Source organism: Benincasa hispida, chromosome 8, assembly GCF_009727055.1.
Source record: "Benincasa hispida cultivar B227 chromosome 8, ASM972705v1, whole genome shotgun sequence".
Lineage (NCBI taxonomy): Eukaryota > Viridiplantae > Streptophyta > Magnoliopsida > Cucurbitales > Cucurbitaceae > Benincasa > Benincasa hispida.
In genome coordinates, this window is record NC_052356.1 from 17237911 (window position 1) to 17257252 (window position 19342).

At 33.7% G+C, this 19342-nt stretch overlaps 2 protein-coding genes across 2 annotated transcripts; one reads left to right on the forward strand and one right to left on the reverse strand.

Moving 5' to 3' along the window:
* Nucleotides 1–5265: 5265 nt before the first annotated feature.
* Nucleotides 5266–12110, forward strand: LOC120082963 (sodium-dependent phosphate transport protein 1, chloroplastic). Its single transcript, XM_039038413.1, has 10 exons — nt 5266–5732; nt 6735–6842; nt 7194–7349; nt 7874–8089; nt 8236–8445; nt 8740–8877; nt 9319–9420; nt 9512–9577; nt 9688–9772; nt 11703–12110. The coding sequence occupies exons 1-10, from the start codon at nt 5331–5333 to the stop codon at nt 11798–11800; spliced, it is 1581 nt and encodes a 526-aa protein (XP_038894341.1). The 5' UTR covers nt 5266–5330; the 3' UTR covers nt 11801–12110.
* Nucleotides 12111–12307: 197 nt separating this feature from the next.
* LOC120082964 (cytochrome P450 86A1) lies at nt 12308–18967 on the reverse strand. The gene is made up of 2 exons (XM_039038414.1): nt 15053–18967; nt 12308–13751 (listed from the first exon to the last, which is right to left on the reverse strand). Exons 1-2 carry the CDS (start codon nt 15772–15774, stop codon nt 12923–12925), a joined length of 1551 nt encoding a protein of 516 aa, XP_038894342.1. The 5' UTR covers nt 15775–18967; the 3' UTR covers nt 12308–12922.
* Nucleotides 18968–19342: the final 375 nt, after the last annotated feature.

The following is a 19342-nucleotide window of genomic DNA, read 5'->3' on the forward strand; positions in this document are numbered from 1 at the left end:
TATTGGAGATTTTTTTTTAAGGAAATCGGGAACGCGATTTCCGTGAGTAGCGGAAGAAAGATTATTCAAACTTACAATCATGAATCAACAATACATTTACAGTCGACTTCAAAACAAACAGTTATGCAAATATACAGAGAAATTATAGCATGAACATCAAAAGTACAGAAGGCAAAATTGTACTAATAAAGGTAGAAGTGTCTCCACGCTCCAATGCACATTCTGATCGATCACAACAACCACGAGCGCCCGATCTACACGACCGCAACAACGCACGAACACATCATGAACTCTTCGCGCTCGTCTTTAACGACCTCCTTGGTCACGATCTCCTCCACAACAGTAAATGGCCTCCGCAGCACCACGAACGACCTCTGAAAAACCTCGACGGTTTCAAGTTGAGTCTAACACCACCAACAAGGCGACCTTGGTATTCTCGGTGTGAGAATCCAGAGGGTGGGCTCTGTTCGGACTTGGTGTGAGGTAGACAAACGAAGGAAAGACAGATCGTGTACACGACTGGGCAAGTGGGAGAAGTCAGAGACCTATCATATAGGTTGATACCCAATCGTTTAGATACAACTATGGGATCGTCTAGCAAAAGCTATGCGATCGTTTAGCTTTATCGTCTAGCTCGACAGAATCTACACAATCGTGTACCTTGGGCCAACGATCGTCTAGCAAAGCTATGTAATCGTTTAGTAAACACTGCACGATCGTTTAGCTAGCACTTGCACGATCGTTTACCTAGCCCAACCGTCTTTAGTAAATCTGTATTTACTTGACGACTTCCATGAGTTTCTTTTCATCGGAGAGAAAACTCAAACCTTTTTCAATCTTTTGTAAAAAACCTCTTTTTCAAAATAGGAAATTGATTTCCTTTTAAAACCTCACGGTTACCATGATCAATAACCACCCACTACATTTGGTTATTTAAAAGAAAAAATATTAATTATCTAATAATCAATATTATTATAAATATAAATGATAACCAACTTATCATACTATATTTATAGCCTTTAGTTTTAATATTTCATCTCATGAAACATATAAACCATAGTTCTTTTTCTATTCCATTGTACTTAATGTGAATCTCATTTACATCAATCCTCCACTAGATGTATCTCATACATCATATCGATTATATCACATATAATCAAAATACCTCTTGTCAATTTAAACATTTCAAATCAACATTAAGAACTTGATCCATCAACATTAATACAAACTACCAAGGAAACCTCATGGACCTATAGATCCAAAGTTCCAACGGTACGTGAATAACTGATTAAACTCTTTAGTCACGGGATCCACTCTCTGTTCACTGCCAGGCACTCCACTAAAGACCGATAACTGAACTCTCCTCACTACAGATATATTATGTGTCCAACTTAACCAATGAGCAGTGCGACAACCCTTCACATATCACTCGTAAGTACAACATCTATCTCCTTAAGTACCACTGATCCCTCTAATGAACATAAATCATAGTCCTACTATGACTGAGTCTTCTCTTCCAAAGAGAAGTTGTGGCCACTATGTTCAAGTCCCGGAATCAGCCCTTAAGAGAGCAATCTCTCTACTTATCCCTACTTCTGGAAAGGAGTGAATTCCATATTGTGGATTGAGTTCCCAGTTCCCAGATCAAATAAGTCCCCAAAAAGGTAGGCATGTTGAGTTGACAATCTGGCCACTCTCACCCATACTAATCAAAGGACCGCCTTCAAAGGCAGGAGTTCACAAAACACTCAGGATTGAGGTCGTGTCACCTATGGTTGTTTAGGTGAGATGCAATTCTCTAATATCAACGACGTTATATATAGAGTCTAGTCATCTTGTGGTCCAAGTCTTATACAAACTCTTTGTATAGGACACCCCCACTCCACGTCTCCACATGAATGGTCAGGATCAACCATCTGTAGTAGTTTACAACACTTGCAAACCTCTACAAAGCGGGTTGTTGATGGAACACGAGACATACTAGCAGAAAAAGGACCTAATTATACTCTAATTGCTTTTAATCAAAAGGAAATTAGCATGCAAAATGAAGGAAAAATAGTAAATTAACTTGGATAGGATACAACCTTTGAAGCTCCCGAAACGCTTTTCCTCGCTGAATCTTGACACGAACTCTTCCCGACCACCACTAGAGTTGACCTACTATCCTCTAGACTCAGAACCGGGTTGTGGGACCCAATGGATGAAGAAAATCGAGAGAGAGAAAGAGATGGAAAATAGAAGATGGAATTTTTGGTTTGGGTTTTTATTTTTCCAGCCCAAATTTAGAAAACAATTTTGGAAAAAATGGTAAAAGTTTTTTCATTCAAATTGAAAGCCCAATTTATAGAAAAAAGCCCTGCAATAATTGCATGAAACAAATCCATAAAAACCCAACACCTAAAATCCACTATCTAAGTGGGCTTAATGTCTCCACTATAAGCCAACACCTAACCCACTATTTTGTTAGTGGAATTATCCAACAAAAGTTTGGATTTTCCCACTAACTTCAATTAAAGGGCAAAATAGTCATTTTGTCAAAGTCAAACTTTGACCCAAAAGTCAACATTTTGACTTTTTATGATTTTTTCCGTGTTGACTAATTTTGACCTCCCAACATGAATCGGCATTCATTTTTTCGAAATTCAAATCACATTTGAATATAAGGTCGGTCAAAGTTTGACTTTTCAAAATCAAAAGTCAACCTTTGACTTTTTACATCTTTGACCATTTCCATTATTTTCGAGCTTCCAAATATGAACGTATTCATATTCTTGATATTTAAATCACATTTAAATACTAAAGCTGTATCTCTAAACTGAAAAGTCGACCACTATATCGCATATACTTGTCCGTTTCTCTCTCTTCACCTAATTCGAACAATTCGAATTATTCTATCATACTGTTCTAAGTTTATTCCATATGAGCTAGTAGGGGAACCTAATGGACCTATAGATCATGGGCTTCCAATGATCCAAGATTAGCTGGCTAAAACTCTTTTAGACGAAACTAATCAACATTCGTTAACTAACGGGTCATTCCACTATAGTCTCGTAGTTGCACTCCCCTCACTATAGATATATTTTTGTCCATTTGATATAACCATGATTAGTAAGCTAATCCTTCACAGGTTGTTCGTAATCTCGGCTGGGTCATAAAAACCGTTTTACCCCCAAGACTACATCTTGTTCCTTAAGTTCCATTGATCCTCTAATGAACAATTTGTTTAAGGTCCAACCTATAAACCGAACCCCTCTTGGGCCAAGGAGAGGGTGGGGCCCTTTGTTCAAGACCTGGATCCAGTACTAAAAGGAACAACCTATTTACTATCCCTATAATGGGTATGAGTGAATTTCGTCTTGCACCCTATGTTCCCAGCTATCCACCTGATCTTACCCCTGAAATGGGAGGCTTATTGGGCCAGTGATAATGAGCTGCCCCCACCTATGCAAATCTAAGGATAATTCCGAGTGAACAGGAATTCATAGTTAGCTTAGGATTAAGATTAAGTTACCTAGGTCATTAATTAACAAAATAGTCAGTTTTATACATAAAATGGTATTTAGAACGTAAAAAGTGACTATTTCATGGTTCAGTCTTATATAAACTCTTTACATAGGATGCCCCCACTTTCATGTCTCCACATGAACGATTTAGGATCACATCGTTTGTACTAACTACAAAATGGGCCGCATCCATAGTGTCCCTTGAATAAGGCGCCCAACCTCATTCATATACTATAGACCATTTTGGCTATATATTTGAACTTGATCCACATTTATGTTATTACATAAAGTTCAAACTACATTAAATAGCCTCAGGACCTTAGTTTATTGGATTCAAGATTACAATTTCAATAACAATTTTATCGAAAAACAAAACATAATATGTTTATTAATTTACAAACTACGAGTTTTAGGACATAAAATCCAACAGCTATATCCGTAGTGTCAACAGGATCAAGTATCCCACCTTAATCCTTATACTACAGACCGATTTAGGTTATCACTTAAGACACGATCCACTTGTATATGACATATACATGCTTAAGTTCACATAAGATAACCAAGGAGCTTTGTTTATTGGATATGAGTAAATGCCATAATTAAATAACACTTATTTTATTCATTAAGCAACGTGCATCTTTACAAAACAATGAGACTCTAGGAGAATTAAGACAACAATCCCAACAGTTTTTGCTAGATGAGAACAACAAGTTAGATTTTTTGGAACATGAATAGAAGTAAGAATCTTAGTCACCAATGCCATCTGTCACACAGACCACAAGCCATACATTAAACACAACAATCAAGTAGGAAAAACGACAACAAAACATTACACATAAATCTGGAATTTGACTTAAATCTCGGGGAAGAACTCGATGGAAAATCACCCGAGATCGTGCCCTAATAAAGAAGAACTCGGGCCATTTACACCAACGTGCCGCGAGATTAGGGTTTTGATTCCATTCTGTATAAAATCTCAGGAATGAACTTGGGCTACATTTACCTTGAGATCGTATACAAAATTCCCTAAACTCAAAGGTATTAAACCCAATCTCGGTACACATCCAAACGATCTCAAACCCACTTCATTGAATCTTGACCGAGATTCAAACAAATTTAATTGAAATAACTTGGGGAAATTCTAGAAAAGCATCAATAACAGACTATATACACAAAAAAGGAACAAATATTGCAACATACACCATCATCAACCCAAATTTCGAAAGGGTTAGGAGTATTGATCCATATACTTTAGATACATTCAAAAACCCTAGCAAACCTCTAATTAAAAATGAAACAATATACTTAAAGAAAGAAATACCTGCAAAATAAGTAAGCTTAAGGATGCAAATAAATGTGGAGAAGGAAATTTTCATAGAGAAAGCATGGATATCTCAGGCGAATTGAGGAGTTGGATCGTTTGAAGGGTTTTCGTATATATGATTGAGTTTTTTTATAAGTAAGGGTATTTTTGTCCTTTATATGATTGGATAATTTGAATTCATTACCTTTTAACCCTAATCTCGGGCCCAATCTTGCCCAAAAAGGTCTCGTAAAAAACTAATTCTATGAAATTTTAGGACACATTGAAAACTAAAAAGATTATATAGAACAATTATTGATATTTTTTAACAAAGGAGAAAAACTTTTCCGTTAATTCCATGTTTTTTGGGGGACACAACCCAATCTGTTCTGTGCAAAATGCCACGTGTCAAGTCTTGTACCAATTGCCCATTAATATCTTTCAATCTCTCCCTCTAATTTCAATTTTTTTCCCTTTTTTTTTCAGTCATTTCTGCCACTGCCTGCGAAGTGGTGAACTTCGCCATGAGCGCCGGAGCTCTTCTTTACTCTTTCTCCCCAACGCCTCCAAGTCCCTCCGATTCCTCCAAGAAATTCTCCCTCTCAGATCGGAGGCTCAAATTTCCCTCACGATTTCACCTCACTGTTCTTCCAGAGGATCGATGCTTCGTTTTACAGGTTTCTGCTCCACGACATTCCGGCGGAAGAGGGAATTGGAGGCTTTGGACCGATGTCAAGTCCAAGCCGTACGACGTGTCTAACAAAGCTCCGAAATCGATGAAGTTTGAGAGCTCGATCGGAAAATCGGTGCTCGATGACGAAGAAGAAGAGCTCGGCGATGAACTTCCATGGTGGAAACAGTTCCCTAAACGATGGCTTATCGTCACCTTGTGTTTCTCCGCTTTCCTTCTTTGCAATATGGATAGAGTGAGTGAGCTCTGGATTACTCCAATTATTTAATGGCGTGAAATGAACATTATTATATGTTAGGTATTGTATTGTAGTGTATTGTAGAGTTGAGGTGATTGTTCTTAATTAATACACACAGCTTAGGTTTTAGTTTAGATGAGTTGAGTTTTGTGTACTGTTCATTAAGTTTTAGTGAAATGGTCTGAAGACTTGTGTTAGTGATATATAATAATTTTAAAAATAAGAATTATTATATTTTAGATTTGCTGATTTGGTACTTGCTTACTTAAGTTTCTTATTGGTTTTAATAGGAATTTCACATTTCATTAGGTACACTTGTAGTTATGAACAAATTAAGAAAGACCAAATGGATGTTGATGAAAGTTTGATAGCTAAAAGAGAATATTGAACATAAAATAAGGGCAAAAGTGAACACAGTTTTAGTTAATTAATAATTAATTATATGTACTTGATTAAGATATCAGAGATTTGAATTTCTCTATCCCACACGTTGTTGAACTCTAAATTAAGAAAAGAATAAAATAAATAAAAGTAAGTGGAACGGATGAGGAATCTAAATAAGATTTAAACATTTTGCAACAAAAATAAAAAAGTTTAGCTATGGTTCTTTTTTTGTTCTTTTTATAAAAGTCAACCCAGTCATTAACATAAACTTAAAACTTAGTCTAATTTTCAGCTGTTTTCATTGTAATGATTGACTATGCGTTTTCATGCTTTGAGGAAAACAGTGGATATTCTTCTTTAGTAAGAACTTTTGCATTTTATAGTGTCTTTATCATTATGATCTTAAAAAATAAATTTATTTAATTGTTTGTTTTTTTTGTTTTTTTTTTTGCTTTTTAATTTACAAATCTGTTATTGTTTTAGAAATTTGACTCCTATTTCAAAATTGTGGGTAGAACAAGTTCAAGTTTAGAAAACATAAAACTTGGAGTAAAAGTGATATCCAGTGGGGCATATTGATTTTATAGAATACATCTGTTTGTTCAATCTATGTAGGTAAATATGAGCATCGCTATACTTCCGATGTCAGCAGAGTATAATTGGAATCCACAAACTGTTGGTTTAATACAATCCTCATTCTTCTGGGGATATCTCCTCACTCAGGTAAACACAAACTTGAAACTTGGCAGCTTTCAATTGTTCTAATGCTCTGAATTACTGGCCAAGAGTCTCTTTTAGTGTATATGTTAAAATAAATCTAAACAATGTTATGGATTGAAAAAATATGATGACAAAATCAATTAATCCAAACCCAACAAAAGAAGCCACATCTATTTGTTTCATCCATATGTTTACATCTTCATCTAATAGAGTTGTCTCTTAACAAAAGATACACCATCTCATACTAGGAATCCTTCTTCTTCCCCCCCCCCCCCCCCCAAAAAAAAAGAGAGAGAGAGACCTCTGTTTTATTTTCTTCCTCTATTTCTAACTTTTAGCAATGGTTGATGACAGATTGCTGGTGGGATATGGGCAGATACAGTTGGGGGAAAGCTGGTTCTGGGATTTGGTGTGATATGGTGGTCGGTTGCCACAGCTCTCACACCTGTAGCAGCAAAAATTGGCCTGCCCTTCTTGCTTGTCGTTCGTGCATTCATGGGGATCGGTGAGGTTTGTCTCATTACATCACCACTAGACCCAAAAATTTAAACCATAAACAGGGTATGAATAATCTTCTAAATATGTAAACATTCCGTCTCACATGTGAGCTTGACGCACAAAACTCAATACATAACTATTAGTATCAATTGGAGCGGAAATGATACTGCAAAGGTTCACTTCAAATTAGGATCTTTTACTTTGATACCTGGTTAAACTATCACTTGACTTAAAAGTTTAAGCTAAAGATAAGGGTTCATTCAATGTTTCATTTATTTTAACACTTATGGAGAATTCATCCTTTTTCAAGGGAAGAAATATAGGAGGGTTTTGGAAATAAATTTGATTTCTTTCTCCGATTTCTTTCGTTGGTGTTTTTTCTTTATTTTTTTTTTCTTTTCTTTATTATTATTTTGTTTTTGGTATTAGGCTTGTATTTTGCATGTTTTTACATTATTTAAAAAAGAAGAAGAAGAAGAAGAAGAAGAAGAATTGTCCTCCAGAAACATTAGCTTAGGTTGTTCACTTGTTTTCAGGGAGTTGCAATGCCTGCCATGAACAATATACTCTCCAAATGGGTTCCTGTAGCAGAAAGAAGCAGATCATTAGCACTTGTTTATAGTGGGATGTACCTTGGTTCAGTAACAGGCCTTGCCTTCTCACCATTTTTAATACATCAGTTTGGATGGCCATCAGTTTTCTTCTCCTTTGGCTCTCTCGGTGCGGTTTGGTTCGCTGTGTGGCTTAATAAGGTGTCTAACTCTGCTACCAACGAAATATAACTCAGTCTAAATCCTTTTGTTATTGTTGAATAAGCTGTAAAAGGTCTGTCTTGATTCAAAAAATTCTCTTGGAAACATGTCAATGACACGTGATTGATTTTGAGTCATGGCTATAGGCACACAGTTCACCACTTGATGATCCTCAACTGAGACCACAAGAAAAGAAGCTGATTTTTGCAAATAGTGTTTCCAAGGAACCTGTTAAAACTATACCTTGGGGACTGATCTTGTCCAAAGCACCAGTATGGGCTCTTATAGTTTCTCATTTTTGTCACAATTGGGGGACATTTATTCTATTGACATGGATGCCAACATACTATCACCAGGTAACTCTTTTTATTACTGTATAGTAAAATTTTATTGAGACAGCTCTTTCAACAGCCTGTCATTCTACTGCCTCTTGAAAAAATGGAAAAATAATAATAATAATCTAGCTTTCATTGACATGCATGAAAGAATAGACAAGGCTCAACGAATGAAGATTACAAATGAATCAAGGCGTAGGAATGATTGTCATAAAAAAATTATATATGATTCTGTAATATGGACATTGTATTTATTTGCTTCCTTGGTACGGAAAATATGTAAATCTTGATTTGGAATCTTTAAATATCACTTAGGTCCTGAAGTTCAATCTAACAGAATCTGGCCTTCTTTGTGTTCTTCCGTGGTTAACAATGGCGTTTTCTGCAAACCTTGGAGGCTGGATCGCCGACACACTTGTGAGCAGAGGCCTCTCAGTGACTACCGTTCGAAAGGTAATAAGGAATATTTCTATTATCCATATTTCTTCACGTTCTGAACTGAAAAACTTAAGTCAACAGGTTATGGTATATTTAATTTTCAATACATATTCGTAACACTCATTTGGGTTCTAAAATTAGCATGAGATCTTGGTGAATATCATATTTGCTAAGAAGAAAATGACACTGCAGAATTTCAGCATAAGATCTCTCACCCTGAGATCTTGTAAATCACTAGAAAATTTTAGAACTTAAGTTTATACCAGGTAAGGACACTTGGTCTTTTAACATAATTGCAGCATTAAATAGTTCAATTTCATGACAACTTTCAAGCTTCTCCCTTCACTTGGTTTATTGCATTCAACTCTTATAGGCCATTGTGCATAACCCCATAGATTGGAAGAACCTCTTATTCTGCTGCTTGAAGAACAGTTTCTTAAATTCTGTACTTTTCAGATTATGCAAAGTATTGGATTTCTTGGCCCTGCATTCTTCTTGACCCAGTTGAGCCATGTTGATTCTCCGGCGATGGCGGTTTTGTGCATGGCCTGCAGCCAGGTTGGCTTTACATTTTGAAATTTCCTTTCCATATCTTCCTGTGCTTATTGATAAACATACAACATTTACTTCAATGCGCCGACTTGAATAGGGAACTGATGCATTCTCTCAATCCGGTCTATATTCGAACCACCAAGATATTGCACCACGATATTCTGTGAGTTTTCGGCTCCAAGTCATTCAGAGACATACAGTTCCTTTAGTTTGATTGCTTGCCATTGATCTTCCATTGGGAAGAGCTTGTAATTGATGCAATGATCTGTTTAGGGAGTGTTACTTGGTTTATCGAACACAGCTGGAGTTCTAGCAGGTGTCTTTGGGACAGCGGCTACAGGTTACATCTTGCAACACGGTTAGTTCTACTTCTTCCAATATTATAGTTCTAATTAAGAAGAAAAAACCACTTCTAGCCATTTCTAGGAACCCTTTAGTTTGAACCCCTACCAACAAATTCTAAAACCTCCAAATCAATTGACATCAATTCAAAGGAAAGTATTAGAGTTAGATTACCTTTTGATTGAGAACCAAGAGATAAAGAGAACTACTTTCCTACTCAAGGTTTGAACACTCCACAAACAAGTTGATTAAATCTTATCCGAATGCTCAAACATGCAACTCTAGATCAAGAATTGCAAAAAAAGGTGGTGATGAAACTTTGTCATCAACTTAGAAAAAATATCATCCCCAACTTCAAAATCCAAAAACTATTTTGTACAATCTAATGGTCAGATTTTATATAGCCGTCACATAAACCTTAGTAAAATGGTAAAAAATCTTTTATTTGATATGTTTTAGAAAGGATAAAATTGAAAAATCAGAAAGTTACATTAAAATTACTAACTAAAATATAATTATTAATTTGATGCATGGACGGTTCATATCATCCCCTCTGATACCTTACACTTGTTTAACTTTGAACTTTCAACTTCATCCGAGTTTAACTTCAAACTTGGATATAAGTGGTGAAATCAATATCTCATAAAAAAAAAAAAATACAAAATTATCATGAGAATCGACTAATATATAGCACAAAATTTAACAAATAAAACGCTGAAAAGCAACATACAAACCTAGGTACAAAATCATGAAAAAGCACACTAACTCAATAGAAAAATACTTCAAACAAACGTAAGAAACACTCGTCACGATAAGAAAGCCATTACCTGTAAGCTACAGAAATAGCTTCATCCAGCCATAAAATTGTTTTAAGTCCGATCATGAGAGCATTCAACCCTAAAACACTCATCATGATAAGGAAACCACTACCCAAGTACAAAATCAAACATATGAAAAAGGTTTTTTTTTTAAAAAAAAATATATATATATATATTTTGCCAAATTTTGAAAATAAAGGCTAACCATATAGTTTTTGTTTTTTAGTTCTTAAAATTTAAGCCTACAAATACCTCTACCATCTCTAATTTTCTTATTCTGTTATCTAAATTTTACCCATGTTTTAAAGGATTAAGCTAAAATTTGAAAATTAGAAAAATAGTTTTGAAAAACTTGTTTTTGTTTTTTGAATTTGGCCAAGTATTCAATTCTTGTACTTTGGTAAGAAAATGAGAGAAAATAAACATAATTTTTAAAAACAAAAAACAAAATGATTACTAAAATGGGTCTTAAAAGAATAGCTTTAGAAAAATAGTATTTCACTAAGAATTCAAATGGTGCCTTAATAAAGATGGAAGATCTTATACAAAAATGGTGAGAAAATAAACATCATTTTAAAAACCAAAATGGTTATTAAACAGAACTAAGTATTAATTTTATAATTTATTCAAGTACGTTTTTAGTTGCAACATTTATTTAATATTTAGCTTCTAAATGGATAATATCAAACTTCTAAAATTAAAATTGACTCATCGCCAAAATGTTTAATAACTACTAAGCTATGAAAAATAAGCTTATAAATATTGCTTCTACTTTTGATTTTCTTTATTTAGTCATCCATATTTAGAGATATTCTCAAATTCCAAGCCAAGTTTTAAAAACAAGAAAAACAGATTTTAAAGTCTTGTTTTTATTTTCAGAATTTGACTATGAATTCAAATATTATTTAAAAAATCCTAAAAATCACTATAAAAAAAATGGTGAGAAGACAAACCTAAGTTTTAAAAACTAGAAATCGAAAACCAAATAGCTATTAAACATGGCCTAAACTTTTCGATATATATAATTGTATTCATAAGATAGTTTCTTATTTACAGCAACCTTTGAAAAAACCCTTTAAATTCTCCTAGAAATATGATGTGAAAACATAAGTTTGAAAAACTTTTCAGGTTCATGGGATGATGTTTTCAAGGTTTCAGTTGGGTTGTACTTGGTTGGAACAGTGGTTTGGAATCTCTTCTCAACGGGTGAGAAAATATTGGACTAACCTTCTAGATGAATCTTTTGACCTTCTTTCACTACACAAACCCCTGCCCTCATTTCCCAACTAATTCTTGGAAAAATTGCTGCTCACAAACATTGGAAAGATCTTGCTAGAAAGCAAAGCCCACTGTATAGTAGATTCTCTTGGAGGGTTTTTGATCCTTGGAAAAAAAAGAGATTTTTTTTTCACCCCTACTGGTTACCACATTAAATATTTTTGGTGATTTAAGTAAATATTTATAAATAAATCATTTGTCCAGTGTATATTTTCACATTGATCTCCTAATAAGTCAGAGGTAATAATTTTTAGGTTACTATGAGACAATTTGAAGTGCTTTTCTTTTTTCTAAAATACACTAGAGAGTAGAGGATTCAAACTGTAGACTTCTTGATTGCTAATACAGTTGAGTTATGCTCGCTTTGGTTATTTTTTTTAATCTTTGTCTTGGATGTCTAATTCTTCAAAACATAAATGAAACGTATAAAACTCAAAAACTAAGATTATTTATAATCACAATTATACTAAGTTGGTCTTGTGGTTAATAAGAACTACAAAAATAATAAAGGCCTTCGAAGAAATGAGTTCAAGTCATAGTTGTCATTTATCTAAAATTTAATATTTTACAAGGTAATTTGGCAAACAAATGTAGTAAAGTCAAACGGTTGTTTCGTGAGAATAATTGAGGTGCATAAAAATTGTTTTTGATTAATCATAATTAGTCATTCTATATAGCAAATGATACAAATATTCACCGACTATAGTACTTATAACAATTGATTTGTATGATTGTAACATCAAATATAACTGAGAAAATACATAAAGTTCTCTTCCACTTGGCATTAATGTAAAATTTATGTATGGTATGTAAGATCCACCAATTCACCAAATACAACAATTACAAACACTTCCACTCCCCAATCTAACCACCAACAATGTACGTATAAATAAAAACTAAAAAAAGACAACCCATTGACCATTATACCCTCATGACGATGAAGAAAATGACACATTTACCCTGTGCAGTATTAAAAGAACCGAACTTTCTTTTACCGTGCATTGTGAAAAGCAAATATAAATGGTAAAAACAGAAATAGAAATTCCAATGAAATGACGAAAACACCCCTCCTAGGCAAGCCGGCGAGGATGCAAATAAACACGAAGCCCATTCTTCATAAAAAGAGTAAGAGACATTTTCTGCTCCACCCGGTGACCGGGAACCGGTGCTAGCCGGTACCGGAGCAGTACGGCGGAGGCGACAGACTTCATTTGCAAATAAGCCAAATCCTTTCCTAAACAAGTCCTCGGTCCAGCATTAAACGCCACAAACTTATAAGCATCCTTTGGCCCCTCGAACCGGTCCCCGGTCGGAGACAACCACCGGTCCGGTTTAAACTCCGTACAATCCTCCCCCCAGATACTCTTCATCCTCCCGACCGAATAAATCGAATACGTCACGGTCGAGCCAGCTGGCACAAAAGTGCCATCTGGCAACACGTCATCAGCCACTACATACTTGAAATCCTCCGGTACGGAAGGGTATAAACGCAGCGTTTCGGCCAACGCAGCTTTTAAGTACACCAATTTATCGGCTTCGTCGAATACCAACGGCTCTTCAATCCAACGGCGTGGATCGTCGCCACGTGTCTCGCGGAGGACTGTTGAGATTTCAGAGAGGATTTTTTTCTCCACGTGTGGGTGGTTCATTACGAGCCAAAAGAACCACGTGAGAGCTACGGAGGAGGTGTCTCGGCCGGCGAGGACGAAGTTTAATGCGATGCGGTGGAGCACGGCGGCGGAGAAGCGGTCACCGTCGCGTTTCTTCATGAAGCGTGATAATAAGTCGTCGGAGGGAGATTCTTTACGGGCTGCAACGGCGTCGTTTATGTATTCTTCTACTACTTTTAAACTCTTCTTTAACCTTCTTTCCATTCCCATGCCCAAAAGCTTCTCCAACCTTACAAAAGAATGTCAAAATTTTATACACGTCAATTATTTTACATGCATGATTGATCAGGTGCAATCAAAAAATATAATTCAGCTCAAAAGAAAATCTAAGATAATAATTATAACACTAAATAAATATAAGGGTCTAAATCAATAATTAAAATATGATCGATATTGATATCCGTATATCAATTATACGAATAGTATCTCGATATCAGCAAATATCCTTAATTTTTTTTAAAAAAAAATTACTAAAATTAATTAACCTAATAATTAAATTGGTTTTACTTCCAAACTATTTTTTTTATCAAGATATTATGGTTAGTATTCATATTCATGGTATAATTTATATTTTATGTGTATCACTGACATCGATGGATATTTAACTTTTAGTCTAAATGCTATTTCGTTGTTTCAAACTTTTTGCAATTGTTTTTATTTTAACTGTAAACTTTGCATAAAGAAGGAAAAACTTATGTTGCTTTTTCGATTTAATATCGTTTGGTTACCATTTTGTTTTTTATTTTTACTTTTTAGTATTTTTTTAAAGAATTTTGCTTTTGGTTCTTAGGAACTAAATTTATTCTCTTAATTTCTTACTATGATTTGCATCCTTTTTTAAGTACAAGAATTGACTTTTTAACCAAATTCTAAATTTCAAAAATAAGTTTTTGAACATTAGTTTTTTAGTTTTTCAAATTTTGATTTGGTATTTTATATTTTATAATATTGATAATAAGTAAATAACAAATACATAAATTTAGAAATGGAATAAATGTTTATCTATTTAATTTTTTAAAAAAAAGACAAAACATTTTAATTTAGTTTAATAACAGAAAAACCAATTAAATTATAAAAATTAATTTGCACCCTCAAACTTTTAATTATAAAAATTAAAATTTTAAATTTTTACAAATATTAAAATTAGACCCTCAAAGCTTTATATAATTGTTATAATTTTTACAACCATATAAGTTTGAGGGTCTAATTTTAACACTAATATAAATTTGAGATTCATTCTTATAATTAAAAGTTTGAGGTTATAATTATAACTATTAATTAGATGGTTTTTGCTATTTGTAAATAATAATAATAATAATAATAATAATAATAATAATAATAATAGGGGACATTTTTAATATAAAAAATATTTAAAAATATTTACACTTTATAGTAAAAAGTTTCAAAACTACAAAGTTATTTTAGAACATTTTGCTATAAAGTCTAAATATTTTCTAGATTTTTTTATTTATAAAAATTTCTCTAATAATAATTTAGAGGTTTTAAAAAAATAAAAATAAAAATAAAGACCTCCATAAAAGACCAGGGTAAAGAAGGCGCTGAAGAGTGGCCTCAGTGGCGGTATCAAATGCCAAAGCGAACGGATTTGCCGGTAATTCCGGCGACAAAGTTTGTGGATCTTTCCCAAAAGTTAGCCCACAAATATTATCAAATGTTAATCGGAGCAACAGATCCTGCAAATCCACCGCCGTTTTATACTCCGCCGCCTTCTCCAATATACACCATAATCGCGTCCTTATCGTCCGATTCACCCACCGGTCCATCGCCTGCCGGAGCGTCCTCGTCGTGAACTCAAGCGCCGCCGTCTTCCGTTGAATCAACCAAATTTCTCCGTCGCTGTTGAAAATCCCTTGCCCTAATAAATCGTGAAACGCCGCTTGCCAGTCGGGTCCTTTCGGGTAATTTTCGAACCGGGTTCGAAGCACGTGCTCAATGTTTCTCGGGTGGCACGTGACCGTGTAAAATCCTTGCTTTTTAGCTATGAATGGAAGCGCCACCGTGCAGGTTTGGTAAGTGGCGCCGCCGCCTGTGGCGCGGAGGTTTCCGGCGATCCAGTCGTGGATTCGACGCCGGTTCGAGATGAGAGCCGGGAGGCTGCCGATGAGTGGCCAAACGGGTGGACCGGTGAGTTTACGGGCGAGGAAATGGAACCAAATGAAATAGGAGAGAATGAGAATGAGGAAAAAGGAGGGGAAGGGGAAGGGGAAGGGGAAAACGACGTCGTTGGCCATTGGATTAGAAGGAGGAAGGAATTAGTAAGGGAGGAGAGAAAAAGAGTGGATTTTATAAAGTGAAAGATAAATAAAATTGGGGAAGAATTTAGGAATGGTTGTTGAGAATTTTGAAAAAGAGCTGGTTTTGGAATTTGCAACCATTGTAATATTCACATGCACACGAAAACATTTACAATTCTTCATCTTTTCTTTTTTTAAAAAAAAAAAATAAAAAAATGAAAGAATATAATATATTATGTCTCATTCCGCTTTTTATTTTAACATTTTTACTCTTAAATTTTGAATTAATGATCACTTTTGGTCACCATCGACTACTTTAAAATAATTACTAATTAGAATGTGAATTTATCAATTAAATTAATAAAAACTATTTTACTTATTTTAAATTAATTAATAAAAAATCAACACAAATAGCTAAAAGTTGTCCAAGTGAAAATTCATGGGTAAAATTGTAAAACCCTCAACCCTATTAACCAAAAAGAAACTTAACTCATAATTCAAGGGTCAAAATGTAATATCCTAAAACTTATAAATCAAATGAAAACTAAAAACTATAAGTGCAACATTTTGAAACCTAGGAGTTTTTTGTTTCAACCCAACAGTCTCATACCAATAGAGAAAATTGTCTTCACTTATATACTTATGATCATCTTCTTATCTAACCAATGTGAAAATTTGATCGCATTCTCAACAGTCATGAAAGTTGTTGGGTTTTGGTAGAATATTAAAAGTGCAATTGTTTCAAATTGAAAAAGTTCAAGAAAGTGATGGGTTTCAAGTACTATAAAAGGGATCCTATGTCTTTGGTTTCAAATTATCTCAGTTAGAAATACTTTAAACTTGAGTGTCCTAATTCTATTTAAATTTCTTTTTGTATTCTCTATTTTGAGAGTGGGATTGAAGAGTGTGAGTAATATAAAAGCTTTGAGAGAGTGCTTTCGTAATTCTGATTAGTGACATAATTATTTTAGTGATTTAATAGGTTTTTTTGTGGTCAGTTATGGTTTTTCTCCGATATTAAAGTTTACCATGCAAATTCATGTGTTTCCTAAACTTATTGATTTCTTTTAATTTGTCTGCTAATTCCTATGGCAGTATTGGGAGGGAGGTTTTTTTCCCAACAAGTGGTATCAAAACCATGCTCTTGACTTAGTAATGTTGGTAGAATCCTCAAGTGTTGAATAAAAATGTAGTGGAACCTCAAAAGTAGTCATGGATGTGATCCGTGGTTGAACACTCGATCAGATAGGTAGTGTGCTCTAGTGAAGAGAAGTTCACCTAAATAAGAGTTAGACGGATGGATGACTATTTGAGGGGAGACTCGGTGGCCCTTTGTTCGAGAGAAGGATTATTGAGAATGCGACCAAAGTCCCACATTAGATAGATAAGAGGATGATCATGGGTGCATAATCGAGAACAACTATCTCTATTGGTATAAGATCTTTTCAGGGCGAAACTAAAAACAAAGCTATGAGGAATTTATTTCCAAAGTAGACAATATAATACCATTATAGAGATATTTTGAGGGTTGTTATTCCTACACATGCAAACAATTAGGTCCAATTTTACTTTAAAAAAAAAGTTTGGAAGAGATTAAGGATTGATCTCATATCTTTGATCTTTAAAAAGTAAGTAGAGTTGTACCCTATATTCAATTAATTAATAAGGGGGAAAAAGTAAAACAGCCTAATGGTTTTTAATCAAGCCACATTTGGAAAGAAATTCAACAGTGTAACTAATGAAACATGGCAATTGTGTAAAGTTTTCTTGCATTAAAAGAAAACTAAGTAAACAAAATTTCTTCCACCTACTAAGAAAGGCAATGGATGCACCTAAGAAGAAGCCAATGGGGGAAATAAGAGCTTTTGTTTGGGTGCCAAACAAGCCCTAACATTTTCTTTTATTTTCTTAATTGCCCACAAAAACAAAGGTTTTTGGTTGGTTAGATTTGGTCCAACTGCCATGGGAAATTAGGGTTTCCTCTTCCAATGTATTGCCCAAATTAAACAAAGTAATAGAAATAACATTGTAATATTTATAACAAATTAAGATTTTGTTACAATTACCCTTATAAAACTTTTTTTAAATGGGAGGCATTAAATAAAAGTGATAAAAATATTGGAATCTACCATTTGATTCAACTTTGGTCGTAAAATCCTAGCTAAATTGGAAAATTTTCATTTTTTTAAAAAATTTAGAACTTCGAAATTTGTTTTTAAAAATACCCTTGGAGATCACAACTAGAAAGGTATGAAAATTAAATGACATATGTGCAACATCATTCATGTAAAATAACCCAACGTTTGACGTATAATAATTTATTATGTAATTGATTTTAATGATAGCTTTGAGATGAAATAAATAGTAATAATAATTTTTTTTCTTCTTTATATGGTCGTAAATAATATACTTTTAGGAAAAAATTTAAATAATATTATGTATGCCTTCTAACTCATACATATCAACAATCAAGTTTTTTCTCTTAATAATTTTAAAGAAAAGAATATCTTTAGGGACAATTTTAAAGTTCAAGTTTATTTTCTGGAATAAATTTCAAGGTTTGAGGATAAAAATGCAACTTTTTAAAGTCTGTAATCATTAAACATATATGAATGAGTATTTTGTATAATTAAAATTAAAGAAAAAACAATTAAAAAAGGAACAGAATTTTGCTTACTCCCCTTTACATTGTCAATGGTCGTTTACCCTATATATGTATGTATATCTGTGTGTGTATATATATATATATATAAAGAAGAACAAAATAATTATAAAGCTAAAATATAGATAGACCGAAAATTGATGAATTAAAATAAGGTTAGTCTAAATACTGGTGTGGATTTTGAATCTTGTAAATGCAATTACTCGATCGAATCTAAAGGTTTATTTGGTCATTAATAAGCTTATAAACGTACATATTTGAATATCACCCCACAAACATGATTTGAGATTTTAATCTCTGAACTGTAAAAGTTTCTTACCAATAAACTCTTCTCCCCAAAAAAAAAAACAGAAGTCTTACTAGTAGACCGTTTATGTTTACAATCAAGTATTAGAATTTGTTAAATTAGGTTCAAAGAAAATCTCCCATAGAAATAAATAAATTCATGATATACAAGTGTCGAGGGCGTAATTATTTTTACCTGGTATGAGACTTTTTATTTTTTATTTTTAAATAAAAAACAACACAAGAACAACTTTGGACGAAGAGTTAAGTTGAAATTAAAGAATTGTTAAACAATTAAGGAAACGATCTTGGATGATAATTTGCCATCACATTAAACTATGCTCGGAAACTTTGGCTAATAAACAACATCCAATGAACTCAATCTCATAAACCACAAAAATCGCGGAAAGTTGATTAAAACTTAATGATCAGATATCTCAAAGAAGGATTATTTCTGATTTGAAATTCAAGCGGCTTCACATGCAAAGACTGATACAAAGTCTTGGGCTTTTTTTTGGTAAGTAAGTTTGGCTATCCATCGTTTAAGTAATTCTCTAAATTAGATTAAATCCTTCAAATTATTATATAATTTCAAGAAAAATAATATAGAGATAAATG

Coding starts and splice junctions, on each gene's coding strand:
- LOC120082963 (XM_039038413.1), top strand. CDS start 5,331: ATGAGCGCCGGAGCTCTTCTTTACTCTTTCTCCCCAACGCCTCCAAGT. Junction 5,733..6,734: donor TTCTTTGCAATATGGATAGA/GTGAGTGAGCTC, acceptor CAATCTATGTAG/GTAAATATGAGCATCGCTAT. Junction 9,773..11,702: donor AGGTTACATCTTGCAACACG/GTTAGTTCTACT, acceptor AAAACTTTTCAG/GTTCATGGGATGATGTTTTC.
- LOC120082964 (XM_039038414.1), bottom strand. CDS start 15,774: ATGGCCAACGACGTCGTTTTCCCCTTCCCCTTCCCCTTCCCCTCCTTT. Junction 13,752..15,052: donor TACCCTGGTCTTTTATGGAG/GTCTTTATTTTT, acceptor TTCTTTTGTAAG/GTTGGAGAAGCTTTTGGGCA.